This window comes from Leptopilina heterotoma, unplaced genomic scaffold (assembly GCF_015476425.1).
Source record: "Leptopilina heterotoma isolate Lh14 unplaced genomic scaffold, ASM1547642v1 Lhet_99, whole genome shotgun sequence".
In the NCBI taxonomy this organism is placed as follows: domain Eukaryota; kingdom Metazoa; phylum Arthropoda; class Insecta; order Hymenoptera; family Figitidae; genus Leptopilina; species Leptopilina heterotoma.
Genome location: NW_025111206.1, coordinates 894,303 through 915,696, shown reverse-complemented (window position 1 = coordinate 915,696; position 21,394 = coordinate 894,303). Strand labels below are relative to the sequence as shown.

The window sequence follows — 21,394 nt, the reverse complement described above, 5'->3', positions numbered from 1 at the left end:
CTTTTTTTGTAAATGATTATGAAAAATATGTACTAAAAATTTTAATTCTAAGATTTGTTTTGTTATTTTATGAAATTGAAATTCCAGTGATAAAATGATCTAGAGAAATATTTTCTTAAAGCGTTGTGCCTTATGTGCGTTTGTTCAGATTCTAAAAAATTTTCTTGACTATTCAGTGAAAATGAATAATAGTTTTTCTAGGAATTTTTTTTATATTTACAAATATTTGAGTTAAAACTTGTTTCTCTTTTGGTTATCAAAAATAAATGACGAACAAATTTGTAACTTTTCCTATTTTCTAAATGTTTCAGAAAATTCCCTTTTTGGCAAAAGGTTATCATTTTTTTTTAGAAAAATTTTTTTCTCCTTATAGAATTGATTTATCATTATATAAACAAATGTTTAAAAGATCATATTCTCTTAGGAAGAAAAGCGAATAGTAACAAAATAGGAAAATTTGTTCCTCATCTAAATCTATACTTTTCTATCTAAAACGAATTAAAATTCTATTTTTACGTTAAATATAAAAAATAGATGTTTTTTTTTCTTTGAAAAAGTGCTATGAAGTAAAAATGCACTAAAAAGTAAAGCCAGTTAAAATGACAGTCTAATGATAATAATAATAAAAAATAATAATAATATTAATATTGATAATAATAATAATATGTAGATGAATAAAAAAAGTGCTTAATTTAATTACCTTTTGTTTCTCTGTAAAGTTATAAGATTTGTTTTTCTGATATGATGATGATTGGAAATAAAATTTGTGGAATTTTCATTGAAGCTTTTAGGAAAGATCGTCTGTGCATTGTTTTCGTTCCTCTTCAACTCGTTGTCTAGTTCGATTAAATGCTTCGGTTTTAAGAAAATCAACTGTCTTATAAACAGTATTATTCGGCGGTGATTGAATTGTCGGCAATGTTGATGATGAAAAACTTTCCTTCGCCTCGAGGTCTAAATCAAGATATTGCAGTACAACCAAACGACGATTTGACGCTGGTATAAATGCATTGTGATCCTGATAATAATAAATCTGTAACAAAAAAATTTGAAAATTATAATAATCTATATTATATTAATGAAATCAGACTTTATTAACGAAAAATTAATTTGAATTAAATTTAACAATGCTTCAAATTAATTATTCAAAAATTAATTTAATCCTTTTAAACTTTATAGGGAAATTTATTATCTTAAAAAAAATTTAATTACAATTTTTGAAAAGACTAATTTTTTGTATTATTACCGTTTGAGAACAATTACAATTTTCAAAGACAAAAAATATAAGAATCTTTTCGAAATTCAATGATTTTATTTTTAAATCAATTCTTGTTAGAAAATTCAAGTAGAAATCAATATTTTATTTCACTTTTAATTCATTTTTAAATCAATTCTTGTTAGAAAAGTCAACTAGAATTCAATTATTTAAAAATACATACAAAAATAAATAATTGATTGAATAATTAATTTCTTCTTATAACTGAATTCTCATATAGAATTTTATCAAAAATTTTATAAATAATTGAACTATTTCGAAGAATGCTAATAAATTTTCTAAGAATAATTGCATTTTTCGAAAAATTCATTTCAAATTGTATTCAAAATAATTGAAATCCTGCAGAGAGTTTTCTTATTAATGAAAATAATTGAATGCAATTGACTACAATTTTTTTAAATAATTGAACTTTTATGGAAAAAATTTTAATTACAAATTTTGAAAACAATTAAATTCTATCGAGGAATTTATAATTACAATTTTATTAAAAATACATAAATTCTTAAAAACAAATATTATGAAAATGAAATAATTGATTTCTTTCAGAACATTTCATACAATTTTTTTTAATAATTAATTACATACAAAACATTGTATGCAAATTGTATTTCAAATATGTAATTAAATATCTGTGAAATTTTATTCTTAATGAAAATAATTGAATTTCAGCGAAGAACTCAATTCTTGAGAATTTAATTATTTTCAAAATTTGGAATTAAAATTCTTAAAAATTAGATTTTCAAAATATTTAATAAAATACACTAAAAATTTAATTATTTAGAAACTTTTTAAATAATATATATTTTGAAAATTTAATTGTTTAAAAAAAATGATTTAAAACTAAATTTTCGAAAGATTTGAAAATAATTTCAGTTATTTTAAGTCTATATAAACGAGTAATTTAGATTCTTCTAAAAATGGAGTTTCCATAAAGAGTGTTTGAATATTTTTTAAGGTAACTAAAATTTTCTAAAATTCTGTTATAAATTAATTGAAATTTAAAGAATTTTCAGAAAATTTTTGAAAATAATCGAAGGAAATTCTGCATAGTAACTAATTTTATTTAAAATTCTAGAAATAGATTTTTAAATCGTTTCACTTTTATTTTTGAAAGATAATTGGAATTTTCTAAAGATAATTAAATTGTATAAGTAATTGACATTTTCTAAAAATAATTGAATTTTGTAAACCTTTAATTTACATTTTCGAAAGGTAATTGATTTTTTAATCAAATAATTGACATTTTTTAATCAAATAATTGACATTAATTAAATTTTTTAAACAAGTAATTAACATTTTCAGAAATTAATTTTTATAATTAACCTCCCTTGAATTTTTCTCATATGAATCAGAAAAAAGTCAAAATTCTGTCTTAGAATTAATTTCTTTCTAAATAAATTGATTGAATTGAGTTAGTAAATACAAACTTGATTAGAAAAGTGTTAGCATTAGTGTCATTTTTTAATGAAATAAGTGTGATTGATAACTTATTTTTAAAAATAATAGCTAAATAGTTGTACGAGGTAGGAAAAGTGTCAAAAAGTAAGACCCCTAAAGTTAGCGTCGACGCTAAGTGTCAAAAGATATTTTTTTCACAAAACTAAAAAGAATAAAACAATTTTTTTGAAGGTTTTATATTAAAAAGAACTTTTAAAAATCTCAAACAATAGTTTTTGACGCTGAGTGTCGACACTAATTTCAGAGAAATAAAAAGTAGCAATAGTGCGAGTCCAAGACCTGAACTTCATTATAATCTCTGAATAGAATTTAAAAAAATAAATAATTACCTCTTCTTTATCGTCATGTGCGTTATTATCTTCATCAGACGTCGAATGATGGCGATTAGAATAAGTGTTCGTAGTTGGAGTTGGACTAGGAGCTGCTCTCAATCTTCCCCTTCCTGGAGGAGAAGCCAATTGTAGAGCTCCAGTGTTAACTTTAAAATAAAAAATTCGATTAGTTACAATAAATTTGAAAATTTATTAAATTGTAGTCGTTGTCTAGAAAAAAAATATTGATAATTACTTTCAATTGGTGGCCTATTTAAAGGTGGTTTGAGTTTTCTGTCGATACTCGGTGGTTCAGCGGGTGAATGTTCACTTGAATTGATATCCAGCGCCGATCCCGCGGGTCCCGGTGATGGTTCATTGCTAATAATTGAAGTTGAGTCACTTGTTTTTCTACCTGGTTTCAAATCTCTATGAACAACGGGAGGAGGTGGAGCCATGGTAGTAGGCACTGTAGTGGTACTATCCTTTAACAATGGACTAGGTAGATTTGAATAGGTCGCTGTTGTTGAACTCTCCGATCTTGGACTCGAGGGTTCTTCGTCATGAAAATCGTAACGAAATACACGATCGTCAATTGCCGATGGCGTTGCATTTGTGTAGCCATGTTTCCTGCCACCGATGATTTCCATTCCGGTTTGTGAACGTGGAAGGTCAAAATTATCATCGCTGAGAATTGTCGTGGCTGGCGTCGATGGCGCTGGAGTGGCGGGTGTCGTGGGCTTTGAACTTTCCGTTGCACCGTCTAAATTCAAATAATTGTGTCCAGGATTCTCGGGTAACATGTGCGGGGGTTTCGGTGGTCGAGGTGGAGCTGGTAACTCTTCTGTAACTGGTGGAGCGGCAGAATCAACGATTCTCAATTTACCGAATCTTTTTCTTACACTCCAGGAACCAATTTCTGCATCGCTCGAGCATGGCGGTGGTTTTAAATCTCCTGAAATATTTTTTTTATTAACGATAATCATTTATTTTTCTGTCTTTATATTTTTGTGTACTTAATTTATCGTTTTATTTATTATTAATTCAATATTTTTGGAAGCCATAAAATTATATAAATAAAAGCTGTTTTGATTTATTACTATTCAAAATTTATCAAAAATTCAATTATCTTCATAAATAACTAAATTCTTCACAGAAAATCAATTATTTTCATAAAAATTATTAAATTATTCTCAAAAATTCAATTATTTTCGAAAACTTTTATTAATTTCGTCCGAAGAATTTAATTATCTTAACAAATAATAAAATTCATTCCAGAAATCCAATTATTTTCCAAAATTTTTTTTACAATTTTTTGGAAGAATTCTATTATTTTTATAAATACAATTCTTTACAAGAAAAAATTAAATTCTTCTCAAACATTCAATTATCTTCATAATTTATAAAATTTTTGGTAGGAATTTAATTATTATTAAAAATCGTTATAACATTCTTAACAAGAATTTAATTATCTTTATAAATAATCAAATTCTTCTCAGAAATTTAATTATTTTTAATAAAATTCAAATTAAAATCTTCGCAAAAATACATTCCAGAAATTCAATTATTTTCAAAAATTATATTACAATTTTTTGCATGAATTCAATTATTTTTATAAATAACAAAATTCTTCGCAGGAATTAAACAATTTTCAATTTATCGAACGAATTTTATTATTATTAAATATATTAAATAAAATTCTTTGAAACAATTCAATTATTTAATTTTAATACAATTTTTACTAAATTCCTCGAAACAATTTTAATTTTTTATTAAATTATTTTCAAAAGTTTTAATAAAATTCTTAGGAAGCATTCAATTATTTTCAATACAATTTTATTAAAATTTCTTTAAATAATTCAATTATTTTTAAAAATATTAATAAAATTCATCGAAGGAATTCAATTATTATCAAAAATTTTAATAAAATTCTAGCCAATCATTAAATTATGTCATTTTTAAAATCATAAAAGTTATAAAAATTTATAACACTTTGTAAACAAAAAAGTAAAGTAAAAGAATACAATTTCTCTTATAAAATAAAGAACATTAAATTTATTTCTCGCTATTAAAAACTATTAAAAATTAATTTTTCTGTAATAATTTATAAGTAACAATTTTTATATTTTGTAATGTTAAATAAAATTAAGAAATTAGATTATCACTTTTTGGTTCTAAAGAATTTTGTTTTTACGTTTTTCATTTTTATCTAAATTAGTATAAAAAAATACAAAAATTAAAGTTTGGAATAATTCCAATTTTTTTTCAATTCAGATCAAGTGAATTTGAGTTTAATTAAATATTAGATAAATCACAGAATTTAAGATTAAAAATGTTGACGGTTTAAATTCAGAGACAATTATGATTTTAATTGATGAAAGTTTTGAATCTTTCATCAATTAAAATCTTAATTGTCTCTTTAGATTTTAAATTTATTGAAATTTATTACCAAATTAAATCATCTTAACATTCAAAAAGTAGTTTAATTAAAAATTTTCAATTTTTGAGATTAAAAATACAATTTTTACTCTTTAGAAGTAGCTAAAAAAATTGTATTTAATTGTAATTCCAAAAACAAAAGTTCTGTTATTTAAAATTTTTTAAAAACTATCTGTGAATGAAATTATTATAGAAAGTTTATAGAATAATTAAAACAGGTGCAAGAAAAAAAAAATGGAAAAAAGGTGACAGACTGTGATCCCTGTTATTATTATTAATATTGAAAGATCTTTCTCACCACAAGAAGGAAACGTTTCCCAATTAACACTGGGAACGGGTGCGGTCCATTCGTCATCAGTGAATACACTCTCGGCGTCGGTCGTCGTCGGCGATCTTGGAGGCGATGGAGGAATTCTTCTTGGCGCGTCATATTGCTCAGTGCTTTGGCCAAGAGTTGAACTCAGAGAGCTGGTGTCATTGAGACGTCGTCCCGAAATACATTCGCTGATGGGAATATATGGTCCGGAAATAGTACTCGTTGGAGAAATTGGCGGAGATTCTTGTGCCTCAAATTGAAACACTAAAATTGAAAAAGAAATTAGGCAAATTATAATTGAATTATTTTCGAATTAAATTGAATATAATTAAAATTGAATTTAAGAATTTTTCAGTAAAACAAAAAATGAAATGCGGAATATTACTCTGACACTGTTGCTCTTCATCCTGGGCCTTCAAGCCACAGACTTGACAAACGGCGTCCACCCACTTATTCATTTCAGCTTCATTCTCAGCCACCAGGTAATATGTTCTTTTTGGCGTTTTAACATTGAACATAAATTGATACTTTTGTTTACGATTCTCAAATCTTAAACCAGCGTCAACCTTTAAACGAATAATAAAAGAAATAATTAGATAAAGAAAACAAATAATTAAGCAAATAGTAAAAAAAAATAATAAATAAATATATGGGGAAAATTCTACAAATTTCAGGATATATAAAAAATGTATAAAAAAGGTTGTGACAAAAATTTAATTTTGTTTTTCCCTGACTTTTCCCTGATTTCCAGATAAAATTTTTACTTTCACCCTTAAGAATATTTTGATTCATACTAATTTAAATAAATAATTTATTAAATAATTGAATGTTTCCTCCTATTTATGAAAATAATTAAATTATTGAAAAATATGAAAAAAATTAAATATTTACTTAGAATATTATTAAAATTTTTTTTAAATAATTGAATTCTTTCGAAGAATTTCATTAAAATTTTTAAAAATAATTAAATTCTTTAATTAAATTCCACTATTTATTAAAATACGACTAAGTGATAGAATCATCTCTACTCTTATTAATTAAAAATGTTTTCAAAATAATAAATTAAATAATAAACAAATTATAAAATAATTTTATGTAAATAATTGAATTTTTGGGAAGAATTTTAATACAATTTTTAAGAATAATTACATTTTTCGAGGAATTCAATTAAAATTGTATTAAAAATAATTGAAATTCTGCAATGAGGTCTATTATTTATGAAAATAATTGAATTCTTTTGGAAAATTTTATAAAAATTCCATTCACAATAATTGAATACTTGCAAAGAATATTAATATTTTTAAAAATAATTGAATTCTTGCAAAGAATTTTAATATTTTTAAAAATAATTGAATTCTTGCAAAGAATTTAATTAGGATTTTAAAAAAACTGAATTTTCTGAGAAGAATTTTATTAAAATTTTTGAAAATAATTTAATTCTTGCAAAGAATAGTGATATTTTTAAAAATAATTGAATTCTTGCAAAGAATTTTAATATTTTTAAAAATAATTGAATTCTTGCAAAGAATTTTATTATTTATAAAAATAATTGAATTCTTAGAAAGAATTTTATTATTGATGAAAAGAATTGAATTCTTTTTTAAATAATAGAAATTTTGCCAAGAATTTCATTAAAATTTTTGAAAATAATTGAATTTCAGAGAAGAATTTTATTATTTATTCAATGATAATTGAAATTTTAAGTTGAATTTTTTTAAATTTTTGAACATTATTGAATTTCTGCTGAGAATTTGATTACTTTTGAAGATATTTGGATTTTTCCAATTCATTTGTAACTTTTCCAAAATTTAATTTTTGTAGTGTGTTTTTCACTCAAATTCTTCTATTAATCCATTATTTTTAATAATTAATTAAATATATAGATTAAAAAATTTAACTTATTTCAGAAGAGTTTGAATTATTAAAATTTTGCCAAAATGATTTCCAAAATGATTAAAAATTGTAATTTTATAAAGTTTCAAATTGAAACCGTTTCGAAGTTAATTTATTTTTGAAAATTAAGTATTAATTTTATGATAGTTGTTCAACAATGAAATTATTCAAAAAGAAATTATTGTCAGAAATAGAAAAAATCGAAGGTTTTGTATTAGAATTCGGAGTAATTTCAAAATTTTTAAGGCAAGCAAAAAAGAAACAAGAATTCAGAATTTTCTTAAAAATTCTAAAAATTTAATTTTTTCCCAGTACTTTTAATAAAAATCCCTAACTTTTCCCTGACCTCTGGCAATCCTGATAAAATAACTCACTTGTTCACACTGATCGAGATCTATTTGTCCTTTTCGTTTTCGACACCTTTTGTCCGTGTAGTACTCCAAAAAATATTGCCCTGGTAATTCACCACTATGACGTAAAGCAAACCATCGTTTTCTCCAGCGCTAAAAATAAATAGTGTCTAATTTACAAACAATTAAGTGCGATAAAAAAAGAGTAGAAAAATTAGTACACAAAGAACATAAAATTATCTCAACAGGAAATAAAGCAAGCCAAGTATAATTAAATTCGTGTCACTGATTATGAATAATTAAAATAATAAAAAATAATTAAATCATAAATCAATTCAAATAAATTCTAATTAATATTAAAATAAATTTTTATACATTTTCCCGATATTCTTGTATTTCCCTGAATTGAAAGTATACAATGAATAACAAAATTAAGGTTATAAAAATGTATAAAAATTCCACTATAGTTTATAAGTCTCAGCTAAAAATAGCAAACAATTGCAATTTAAGTGTTTTTAACGTTTTTTAACTAAAAGGAAACGTATCAATTTTCATATGTGCAAAACCACAAAAAGTTAAATTTAAAAACAATAAACAATAAAGTTGATATAAAATGACAATGGGAGAAAAAAAAATCCTATATAAAGATGGATGGATTATAATACTTACCGCCCTCCAGATTTTCGTAGGCGGTGACTTAATGAGCCATCCGTCATGAACGATCTCTTGTGTTGTTTTAAGCACCTCCATTTCGTTGGCACTTGTTTTAATTAATTAAATCTTAACGTCATGTATAAATGCACATTACAGTATAGAGGCAATTGTAACCACTGACACTGCACTGTCAAGGACGAGAGAGAAACTACATCATAAACCGCCATTCATTAAAGAGCAATTGTTACTCTCTAGACAATACAATAAACGTCCAATCCTTATCAATGTATTCTTCTAATCTAGATATGACTACCATTGTTGTTTAATGCCGCCCATTTTTCTCTGATAGAGATTAAAAAAATGATGCAGTGGACTTTGCAGCAGCAGAACTGCATTAAGCAGTGGACCACGCACACAAAATCAACTGGTAACCGCCATTTTGTTAAAGACACAATTGGATTGGACACAATTCCAAACCAAGATTCTTCATTGTCAGACGAGTCCTCTCTCTTTCTATTGTATTGCAATGAAAGGAGACAACCTACAAATTTATGGTTCAACATAAAACTCAAAGAGTGTAGAATATGGCGCATGCGACTTTAAATGCGGTAATTTTAAAAGTACTTATACAATTATTTTAATAGTTATAATATTTACAATAATTTTAATTCCAAGGTTGACACAAGAAATGGATTTTGTTTTCCCGTAATTTACAGATAGAATTTTGAATATTACTCTAAATAAATATTCAATTACAATTATTTTTCCTTAGCAATTAAGATTTTAAAATTTTTAATTTCAAAACATTTTGAAAATAATAATTAATTTATTAAAAATGTTACTCCAAAATTATTTATCATAATTTTAATTCAATTATTTTCTAGAATTTTTAACTAAAATTCCTTTCTGAATCTAAAATTGTATAAAAAGTAATTTAATTTTTGCAAATAAAATTTTATTATTTTTATGAAAATAATTGAATTCTTGCAAAGAATTTTACTAGGATTTTAAAAATAATTGAATTGTTTCGAAAAATTTTACTAGGATTTTTAAAAATAATTAAATTTTCTGAGAAGAATTTTAATTTAGACATCAAATTGCAGAATTTTTGTAGTGTATTTTTTATCATATTTTCTGACCTGTGGCAACCTTGTAATTGCTACAAAACCAGTACAAAACTTAGTTTTAAATATTGAAACAAAATATATTCAAAAAAATTATCAAAAGTTGTGAATTATTAAAAGAAAATATTCTTAGAATAAAAAAATAATAAAAAACAATTTGATAAAAAAGTTTTTTAATAAAAAAATCTTTTAATAGAATTTCTATATCTTCTTTACATCTACTTTCAATTTTTCTATAACAATTAAAATTTATGTACATTATCTGATTGATTATGATACCAAATCAAATTGCCACGAAATCGTAGTTTAAAAAATATAAAATAAATTTATAAATTAAACGGAAAAAATAGTGACCGTCGATAAATAATAATTATATAAAAATTTGCCTATTATTTTGTTACATTAAGTATCGTGATATATCAGCTTGGAAAAATTTGTTATAAAAATAGAATATCTACCTTTCGTCATTTTCTTGCGTACACTTTTTTTCTACAAATGCGAATCATTTCTCTTCATTGTTTTGTGTGATAATGTAATTAAATTGACATATTCACGGTGCTCTCAATATTTGTTGAATAATTTCTCCAAAACTTCTGTATCTAAAAAAAAGAAAATGAGAACAAATTAAAATTTTCTAAAATATTGAATTGGTTTAAAAACAATTACAATCATCTCTCGATAAATTTAACTTGATTTCAGAGTCAACTGTAATGCTATTAAATTAATATTAATGATATTATATTAATATTAATAATATTAAATTAATATTTAAATTAAATTATATCTAAAGTCTTTTGGATTCGTAATAACCTTAAAGTTCATCAGAATCTGATTTTCCAGTTCGCTCACAATCCTTTCCGTTTACTACCATTTCTGCTTTTTTTGGTTCAAATTCTTCTTTTGGTTCACGATCGGAAGAAGAATTTTGTTTCGAAATTTCCGTTGAATCGAGTTCATTTTCTGAATTCTTAATCGTAGTTTTCTCAGAGCTGAGATTTGCTGCTTTATTTGGAGTAAGAGATTCTTTGTCTATTAATTCTTTTTTAGATTCAGGTACAGACAATCTTGACATTGTTCCGGTGAGACTTTGCATTTCAGGTTCATTTATGGCGTCCCTATTAACTGTCGCATCTGAAAAGGAGAAGAAAGTTAAACTTTTCTTAAATTTATTAAATTCTCTACTGCATTAAGAAACGGCAGGAGAAATCACATTTTCCCTGATGAATTGTTTCAAAAAAATTTTTATTAATACTTTAAGAATCATTGAATAATTTCAACTAATTTAATTTTAATTACATTAAAAATAAATGAACTCATAAAAATTTTTATCAAAAGTTTTGTAAATAATCAAATTCTTTTAAAAAATTTTAATAAAAAATGTTACATTAATTGAATTCTTTTGAAAAAAGTTTGAATATTTATGTACGAAAATAATTCAATTCTCGTGAAACATTTTATTAAAATTAAATTGAAAAATAATTGAATTCTTTCGAAGGATTTTATAAAATTTTTTGAAAATAATTAATACCTACGTATTTAAAAATGAAAAACAAAAAAATAATGCGCTGATTTTTTTTATTTTAGCTTCAAATTTATATTATTTTTCAGTACTTGCCTTTTAATTAGAGATGAATTTAATTATTCCCAAGTTTTGAACGTTTAAATGATAAAGAAATATTTTCACAAATTAATGATTGTCATGAAAATTAAAAACTTAAATTTTATATTTAGAAAATATAATTAATTTTATTTTGATACTGTCACAAAATTAGAGTAATAAAAGCTTGATTTGAAGGAAAAATAAATATTTAAATTTTATTCAATTGAACGTTCGGAATTTTAGAATCATAATTTTGAAAAATATTCTTCTTTGCTTTTTCGTTTCTTAAAAGCGTTGATTTCTAGAGTCGCATCAAATCGTATGAATTCGAATTAAATTCTAAATTATTTATTATATATATATAATTATAATATATAATTCTAAATTAAATTTTTGTAATATAATAGGAACCAAATGAAATAATTGTTAATACCTGATAACATCTGTGCTTCTGAAGAATTTTCCATTTGGTTGGGAGAATTTAGAGTCCTATCAAAATTTAGAGTTCGAGTAACGTGATCATCGTCAATTTTTTCTAATGAGGATTTTGAAAGATTATCGTGACTGCAAACACGAAGAAGTGATTGGTTATTCTCCTGTCCATCAGCACCAGCTTCCGGATTGTGGCCGTCGTCGCTTCCAATTCTCCTCCCAGGTGGACTAACATCATTCGGACCGTAACCTGGAAGACTTCCAATTCTCACACCTGGTGGACTGGTGTCATCGGGACCGTAACCTGGCAGACTTCCAACTCTAACACCCGGTGGACTGACATCCATCTGTCTCGGTGGTGGATTTTCATTCGTAAACATTAAACCCGATTGTTGATAATGATGCTCTGCTGAGGAGCACAATTGAATAGCACCACTTGCGCTCGTACTCAACGAACACGATGCACCATGATTCACTCTTATCAAAAGCGGTAGTCCTTGTCCTCCAACTGCCGGTGCATTGTTTCTATTTTCTTCAGTCAAATTTCCTCCTCTCGGATTTCTTTGCGACGAACTCGCTTGATTTGTCGTCACCAACGGACGTAAAGGCGGATTACGTGAGACAATTGACGAGAAAAAATTCCTATTCCTCACTCCCTCGAGTTGTCTAATCGGTACACAAAGAGGACAAATATTCAATCGACAATTCGTCCAGTGATTGATAATCTGTCTCGAGGCCCAACAATGCGAAAATGTGCAACTGACACCTAGATGACAGTTCGGCATATGATTCAAAGCTGCCCTTAATTCCTGACAATTCGGCGTTGGACACGACAGGAGAGATCTATGAGCCCGACACTTGTCGGCGTGTAAAAGTATAAACAACTGCCAATTAAGTTGCACCATTTTCCTCGTATTCTCCACCCATCTTGCAATTCCATTCGGTGAATGGAGAATTTGCTCCAAAGACGAGGCAGCGTCTTGTTGATTAAAAACAGAATTATTTCTCCTCCTTCTTTCCTCTCTTCGACTTCCGTCATTCTCCTGACTATTCTCCGAAATTTCCGCATCTGACGACGACTGTCGGGGAGAATCTTCAGTGTCGGATGTCAATAGGACGTCAATGTCGACGAAAGGCGCACAAAGGGGACATGATCGTTGACCACAATTTTGCAAATGGTACAAAAGCAGTTGAGAAGAACTGCAAAGTTCATAGGTACAATTTATTCCCTCCAAACAAGTGTCCATGTGCTTCAGTACATTTCGCATTACGTCACAAAATGCAACTCGACAATTTTCCGCTGGAATATTCCTCTCGCTCTCGTCTTCCAAACATGTTTGCGCGTGGATTAGAAGAACAAGATGTTTCTGCAGCATATACTGTCGTACAGGATCAATTGATCTCCCATCGATTGATGGGACATTATGAGCTTGAATTTGCTCCTGATTCGAGTCCTCAGAGTCGTTGATTCTATCCAATGGCGATTGACTCCCTTCGTCCAGCACTAGCGGCAAATTCTCAATTCCTTCCGAATTCTCCTGATCGTTCGAATTCATAATTACGCCCTAAAAATAAAATAATTCATAAACGAATCGAAACATTTCTTTTAATTTTCATTCGGTATTTTTTTGTCAACGAAATTAAATTTTTGTGATTGAATAAATTAAAAATTTGGTGCGAACCAAAGAGAAAAATTGACAGGACAAATTTGAATATTTATAATAAATAATAGAGAATAAAATAAGTATAACACAATAACATTAATATACCGATAAATGTACAATTTATACATTTATATACAAAAACCTGTGTTAATGCAAACTTTTTTACGTTAACAATTTTTGCGATCTGTTTGAAAAAAAAATTAAATTTTCTAACGACACTCACTATATCGTAGACTACAGGCACTGCTTTTCGAAACTATTGTCGCAAATAATAATAAGATACTGATAACACTCGTAAATAATTGTTTTGAATCAATTATAATTGATGTAAACATGGATGAAAATATTATTTCCCGATAGATGACGTATTTAATCAAAAAAAAAAAAAAAAAGAAAAGAAAATGGTTAACAACTCTATGGACAAGTAGAAAATCGTTAATAAAAATTAATAAAATTATAAAACAATCGTTTCTCTACGAGAAAGCAAAACTACATTACCTGTTTGTTTTTGATCGAGGAAATTCGAAATAATGATGATGATGATGAATTTTCTCTAAATGTGCGCAGTGAGAAGATGATGAAGTGAACATAATTCTGCTGACAATCCAGAGGAGAAAAAAATAATTGATGGCGAAGACAATCACAAACTTCTCTTGATGTTGAAATGCAGATCAGAAATTTTCTCTCAAACAGCAATTTTTTTTTGAAAATTATTATTTCTCTTATTTCGTAAATGAGAAAAAGTAGAGAAAATAATTTTCGATTTCTCGTTACTTACCTAATTGAAGGAGGTGAAATACTCTGAAAAATTCTCCGTAGCAACTGGAATACTCAATGTCGCATGGAAAGAAATTTCTAAAAATTGAAAAAAAACTTCCTAAAAAGAAAAAAAAACATAATTTCTGCTCACAAAGGCAAAAAATTAAAAAAACAATTATAAAATAGAAAAAACAAAAATCTATACTAATCGTTGTATTTCGGTAATCTGTTCGAAATTCTAATTAGTTCAAATAATTATTAATTCAAATTTAAAGAATAAGTTTTGTGATATTTTTGCAAAAAAAAAAATTAGAAATTATTTTATTTTTCAGAAATTTGCGTAAATGTGTAAATTTTTTTTCCATTTTAAACGATAATTTTTATACAAATTTTTATATTACTTTATTATATTTGTGACTTTTCTAGTTTTGAATCTGAAATAATTTAATTATTGCATAAAATTTTATTCAACAATTTTTAATGTTATTAAATTATTTCAAAAAATTTAATTATAAAAAAATTAAAATTCCATTCAAAATAATTGAAATTCGGCGAAGAATTTTATTATTTATGAAAATAATTGAATTCTTTTAATTTCTTTAAAATTAAATTGCGAAATAATTGAATTTCTACAAAAAGTTTTATTAAAGTTTATAAAATTAATAGACAATCATAATTTAATTAGTTAAATAGTAAAATATTTGCTAGTTAAATAAAATAAAAAACAAAGAAAAACACAAAAATTCTAAAATATATTCATACTTTTCCTGAAAAAAAATTGAGTATCCACTTACCAGCAATGAATATTTTTTTATTTTCAAATTTACAATCATTTAGCTTAAATTCGCAAAAATTCTGTTGTAAAATTTATCCTACTCCTTATAAAACAATTATTCTTCAAATATACCTATTTTATTATATATAAAGTTGTTTGATTTTTTTTTCTCAAATATTCTTCTTTACTTTTAAGTCTTAAACTTAAACTTCATTTTATCTCCAACTATATATTCAAAATATTTGTTTAATTTATCCTTTTTTTCTCGTGTAATTTTTTATTTTAATTTAACTTTTTAAATAACAAAAAAATTTTTAAAAAACACAAAAACCTGTTTTTTTGTCAAAAAATCAAAACTCAAAAATTATATTATTTGAAAATATATTTTTTGTTTTCAGTGATTATATTCTAATATATAAACTAGAATATATACTAGAAATACCAGTATATATACCCAAAATAGCAGAAAAAAAAACATTTGCAGTAAATTTATTGTTTAATAATAATAATAATAATAATAATAATAATAATAATTTTGAATAATTTTACTGCAAGATATATTGTGCCATATGGGACTATATATAAAATATATACTTAAATAATTATTTCAAAATTAATTTTACAATTATCAATTAATTAACGCCTTATAATGTTTAACATAAAAATTAAGAATGGACTATGTATATTTAATTTTTTTTTTGCAGAAAAGACATAATTCATTATAAATAAATAATACTATCTACAGAAAATTACACTAATTTCTAAAATACATATTTCAATTTAAAAAATGTTTTTAACTATTTTGTATATATATGTATATGCATTACTGTAAAATTATTCGGTATAAAACATAATAAATAATTAAGCGGAAACTATGTCGATTTTTACGCTTTCTTAAAGCGAGCGCAGACTGTTAATATTTTTCTTCTTCTTTAATAAAAAACATAAATGAAAGAAGCCCTGCATCACAATATTTTTTCCTTTAAATGCTCAAACTTAATTTTTCTCATTATAATTTATAATCCATAAAAAAAATGTTTCAAAACCCTTTTTGGGGGCAGTACAAAAAATTTATTTTTCTCTCTGCCTTCTGAAATGGAAAATAATTTCTCAAAATTCGAAAAGAAATATTTAAATATAGAAAAAAAATTTCTTTTGAAGAAAAAGAAATTAAAAATGAAAGAAACTTTCTATTTTTTCTGTAAAATAATTTTTGCGACAAAAAAAATAGTATCAAATTTAAATTAATAATTAACGATAAACCTCAAAATTTTTTTTTTTGGTTTTTAGTATTCGAAATGAGAAAGAAAAAATACAAACCATATTTTTTTCTTGTAACGAAACATAGTTATATAACATAAAACTAAACTCATTATTGTAATCACAGTTTAATAAAATAGAAGATGTATTATTTTATTTATAATTATAAAAACTATTAATTATTAACTATTAACATAAATATATGGTTACTTATTTAAAAAAAAAAATATGGTTAGTCACACCTTATGAAAAAGGAAAATCGTTAATGAATTGCAACACAAACAGCAAATAAAACTAAAAATTTCAATCTCGAGGTTGATCGTAATTAAAAAAGGGAAAAAATTCGAATATTCTACAAAAAGCAAAGAGAAAAATTTTCTTTACAATAGAACTTGAAAAAAAACCACTTTTCATTTTCTTTTTGTCATCATTTATAAAATACAATCATTTATTTTCTTAAAATTAATAATTCGAATTATTCGAGTGTTAATTCAATTTCTAAAAAGAAAATTTTTCTCACTGCAGGAATGGAAAAATTATAAAGAAATAAAAAATAATTTTTTTTGTGATATTGGTAAAAGTGTTGTTGTTCATCATGCAGGCACAACTTTCAATATTTTTTTTTTTGAAATGATGATACGTAAACTTTATTTCGTAAGATTCGTATTTATGTTTGTAGGTAGGTAGGTATGTATGTATAAATATATACACATATATGTATAACTTTTATGTCTCGTTTACGTTACTATTCTACGCTTGCAATAAGATTAAGGGCTTACGACTAAAAAACAACAAGAAAACAAAATACATCCCCAATAGTTTAGTCCCACTCGCGCGCTTTTTTTTTTTTTTTTCATGCGTGCTAAACACATTGGATTAGTGTACAGCCAGGAAAATTCAAGGCAGTGAGTATATTTTCTTCGAATTGCAATCATATTTTTTTTTTTTTTTATCAATAATCGACCGCAGATCAACAGTCGATAATTATAATAGAACTTCTCGCAATTGTTCTCCTCATTTAATTATGGAATTCCACAGTCCTCAATCGATCCAATATACAATACCCAAACGATCATATTTATATATTATATATATATATTTATTTATTTATTTATTTATAAAAAAAAGAAGAAAAAAAAATTCTTTTAAAAACTTTTTTCCTAAATTTCTACTTATTATTATTATTATATTTTTTTTTTGTTTTCGTCTTTTCACCAAGTGAAGATTCTGGAATCTCTCATCATCAACATCATCATTATCATCATCATCATCATCATCATCATCATCATCATCATCATCATCATACGTAAACCATTGAGTGACAACACCGACACTTTTTTATTTGTTTTCTTTTTTTTTTGCAAAAAGAGAAAGAGAGAGATAGACAGATAGGAAAAAACACTCACACAACTGTTGATCGACGTACAGAAATTTTTTTTTAAATGAAAAACAATTCCATTGACTCCATTTATATATATTTCTTTTCTTTATAGTTTAATCGAAATTTTATCACACTCAGCACACTTATGCTCGATTCCAAAAAAAAAAAAAAAAAACTATACCCCGAAAATAAAAAATTTCCCTTTTGGAATGCGAATCGATAAAAAGTAAACAATACACGACTTCGATTGTATTTTTTAATTATATAAATATAAACATTTCTATTTTAACTACATTTATTAATAAACATTAAATCGATTCGTTAATAAATTCAATTTAATTTCAGTGAAAAAATACTATTTTTCGAAAAAAGAAAATTGAAAATTATTGAAATTATTGCGAAAAAGAAAATTGACACAGAATATTTTTATATGCGTATATTTAGTTTAAATTATACTACAGTTAAAAAACATTGTATTTAAATCAAAGTGTTCGGAAAATATAGTTTCTTTAAATATACATAGATTAATTTTTCATTATTTGTATTATTTATTTCTATTTATTATAATTCACTGTTTCATTTTTTTTTTTCTCTTGTTTCATTTCTATTATGTCGTGGTTTACAAATTAAACTCTCAATTATAAACAATATTGCAAATAGTATTTTTTCATAAATTAAACTCTCATAGAAATTCTCATTTACAAAAAAGAGATATCAGTCTAGCGCGTTTGTTCACTTTTTATTTAAGGGCGAGCCATTTTTTTTTCTACAGTAAAAAAAATAGTGTCGAGAGGGCATTTTTTTTTTTAATTACTGAGACGCCTTTGGGTGTTTATAAAAATTCTTAAATCACAAACGACTCGTGATGTTTTTTTAAAAACAAGTCCCTATTGAGAAGAAAAGTCTTATCGATAAAGTTTTTTGTTTTTGCGAGATTTTTGAGGGATTTAAAAGAAAAAGTAATAATAAGAATAATAATAATAATAATTATATATAATAATAGTAATAATAATAAATAGAAAAGCACAAATGTTCAATGTACAATCGCCGTGACCGATGCATTACACGTTAATATATTATTTACAAATTAAGGGAAGAAATTTTTTTTATGGGATGGGAATGGAAAAGAGGTGAGATTCGAAAGATGGTTTTTTTATAAGGAGCGAGGTGGACACGAGGGGGGGATAAACTTCTCTTTTGTCTCATTTCGTTTCAATTGGGTAAATTAAATCATGATTTACGAAAGAATTTTTTTTTATAATAAAAAGTAGTATTCTATATTCGATATTTCAGTAATGTATAGTAATATTTATATTCCATAGCTTTGTCTCTATAGTATCGCCTATCGAACAATTAATTAATTAATCAATAATAATAATAATAATAATAATAATAATAATAATAATAATAATAATAATAATAATAATAATAATAAATCTATAAACGTTATTTCAGACGTTATTTTATGTTCAATGTATTAATCATTAAAAAAGAAAACAATTTCCATGATATATAAATACAGCGTTGTATCATTCGCCTCTCATTTTATTTTTATAGTAATAAATTGCTAACGAATGCATTGCGTACCAGAGAAAAAAGAAAATGTCAACAAAGACTAAAAATTTTATTAAAATCGATTTTTCCATTTGTTCTCAATTTACAATTTTTTTTTCCTTTCTTTAAGCGAATTTTTTTGATAACTTTCTCAATCTTTTTCTTCAAAATAAAATTTTATTTTAATTAAACAGAAAATTAAAGAAATAAACGACGAAAAATAAAATAAATACTTTCATCTCAAAATTAACTGTGTTAGTTAATTTATATACAAATTTATAATAAAAAAAAAGAATTTTTTAAATTTACCTAGGTATTTAAAATTAAATTCTCTTTATTTTTCTTCTTAAACAAAAAAATGTTTTCAAAACACATTTTCCATTAATAAAAACTTATGGTACGCAAAACATTCAAACGTCCATTCTTAAAGAATTTACTACCACAAAAAAAGGTACACCATCACTGTCAAATTTACAACACTGCCCTAAACACAGCCATACTAAGCCAAATACTTTTGGGTTGTCATTATAATTAACTTTTACTATTAAAATCTTATTTTACATTCCTATTTTCAGAATGTTTCCTTTCAGCGTTGCGAAACGCTTTTTTAAACGATAAAAAAAACAGTTGTTAAGTTTTCTCTCTTTTAAATATATTTATAAGAAAAATAAATCTATCAAAAAAAAAGAAAAAAAATTTTTTTAGTCTCGCATGAATTCGATGAGGCGATCAAAAACAAAAAAATCTGTAAAAAGTTAAACATTTAAAATGAAAAAAATAATAAACAAAACGGGAGGGAAAAAAATTTCAAGACAAAAAAAATACGATCCACCTCGCATTTTATAAGTAGCAAAAAAAAAAAAATAAAAAAAAAATCGCAGCGTATTTTGAAGTACTTCACCGTGCGTTTGCCTAAGAATTTATTTTTTTTCTATAAAAAAAAAAGAAAACGCAAGCGGACCACACGTTGAAAATTTGATAATGCGAAAGCGCTAAAAAAAACGCTAAAAAATAAAATGCGGCGCTTTTCTTCGAATCAAAAACAAAAACAAAAAAAAAATAAATAAAAATTTTCAATATCAAAGAAAAGCGCATTTTTTTTTCTTCTTTACAAATAACTTTTAAAATTACGTTAGTTACACGTTTGTCCGTTAGTAGAACTTCTGATTAAAATTTTCATTTTCTTTTCTCTCTCTCTTTTAATCAGCTAAATATTTTTTTTTACAACTTGATTTCGCGAGAATTTTACTGCTTTTCAAAAGTAAATCTCGCGCTTTACACTTAAAATCATTCTCTCCTACATCATCATTTTCTTTCTTGTTTTTTTTTAGTTTGTTGCTTTTAAATAGAGTTAATTAAGAAAAAAGCAGAGGCGAAAAATACACTTACAAATTACTATTATACAGCACTGGCATAGTGAAGTAGCTTTTATAACGCAATATATCGGTCCCCTTCACGTCTCAAAATATTACAATATGTTCTTTCGCTTTGTCATAAAAATTCATAATAGACAAGAGTAAATTAATATAATAATATTAATAATAATTATTATCATCATCATTATCATTATCATTCTCATCATTACCATCATTTTATCATTCTCAAATAATAATTATTTTTCATTATCATTATTATTTTCAATAATTATAATTATTTTTCATTTATTATTTTTCAATAATTACAATTATTTTTCATTTATTATTTTTCAATAATTACCAATTACTTTTTCAATTATCATTTTTCAATAATTATAATTATTTTCTCATTATCATTCACAATAATAATTATTTTCATTATTATCATTATATCATTATATTTAAATCATCAATATATTCATTTTTATCATCATTACCATTTTTTCAGCACAATCAATCATAAATCATCATCATCATTATTATTATTATACACGTACTTTCACGTCAATTTAATAGGAAAATAATAATGATAACAATGACAATAATATAATAATATATATTATATACAATGTTACGAAAAAAATCCAACACGGGACTTTTATTTTAAAATAAAAAAAAAAAAAATCTGTTCAAAAAATTACACGATTTATAAAAAAATCATCCCCTTCGTTTAGCAGCCTTTGTTTATGCAAATTTTCCCTTTTTTTTGGTTACGTCATTGTTTTTCGAACCC

General features: G+C 24.8%; 2 protein-coding genes across 2 annotated transcripts; both read right to left on the bottom strand.

The window, feature by feature from the left end:
* Positions 1-589: 589 nt before the first annotated feature.
* On the bottom strand, positions 590-9,159 carry LOC122512426 (GRB2-associated-binding protein 2). Its single transcript, XM_043628232.1, has 7 exons — positions 8,713-9,159; positions 8,068-8,196; positions 6,186-6,366; positions 5,783-6,064; positions 3,302-4,000; positions 3,064-3,212; positions 590-1,033 (listed from the first exon to the last, which is right to left on the bottom strand). The coding sequence occupies exons 1-7, from the start codon at positions 8,791-8,793 to the stop codon at positions 788-790; spliced, it is 1,767 nt and encodes a 588-aa protein (XP_043484167.1). The 5' UTR covers positions 8,794-9,159; the 3' UTR covers positions 590-787.
* Positions 9,160-9,977: 818 nt separating this feature from the next.
* On the bottom strand, positions 9,978-13,707 carry LOC122512425. Its single transcript, XM_043628231.1, has 4 exons — positions 13,684-13,707; positions 11,855-13,418; positions 10,632-10,952; positions 9,978-10,420 (listed from the first exon to the last, which is right to left on the bottom strand). Exons 2-3 carry the CDS (start codon positions 13,407-13,409, stop codon positions 10,633-10,635), a joined length of 1,875 nt encoding a protein of 624 aa, XP_043484166.1. The 5' UTR covers positions 13,410-13,418; positions 13,684-13,707; the 3' UTR covers positions 9,978-10,420; position 10,632.
* Between the last annotated feature and the right edge of the window lie 7,687 nt (positions 13,708-21,394).

What these genes read in the sequence shown, in the direction of transcription:
- LOC122512426 (XM_043628232.1), bottom strand. Translation starts at nt 8,793, where the DNA reads ATGGAGGTGCTTAAAACAACACAAGAGATCGTTCATGACGGATGGCTC. An exon ending in TGAAGAGCAACAGTGTCAGA is followed by an intron (nt 6,065 to 6,185) that starts GTAATATTCCGC and finishes TTTCAATTTTAG; the next exon opens with TGTTTCAATTTGAGGCACAA. An exon ending in GGAAACGTTTCCTTCTTGTG is followed by an intron (nt 4,001 to 5,782) that starts GTGAGAAAGATC and finishes AAAATATTTCAG; the next exon opens with GAGATTTAAAACCACCGCCA.
- LOC122512425 (XM_043628231.1), bottom strand. Translation starts at nt 13,409, where the DNA reads ATGAATTCGAACGATCAGGAGAATTCGGAAGGAATTGAGAATTTGCCG. An exon ending in AGAAGCACAGATGTTATCAG is followed by an intron (nt 10,953 to 11,854) that starts GTATTAACAATT and finishes TCTCCTTTTCAG; the next exon opens with ATGCGACAGTTAATAGGGAC.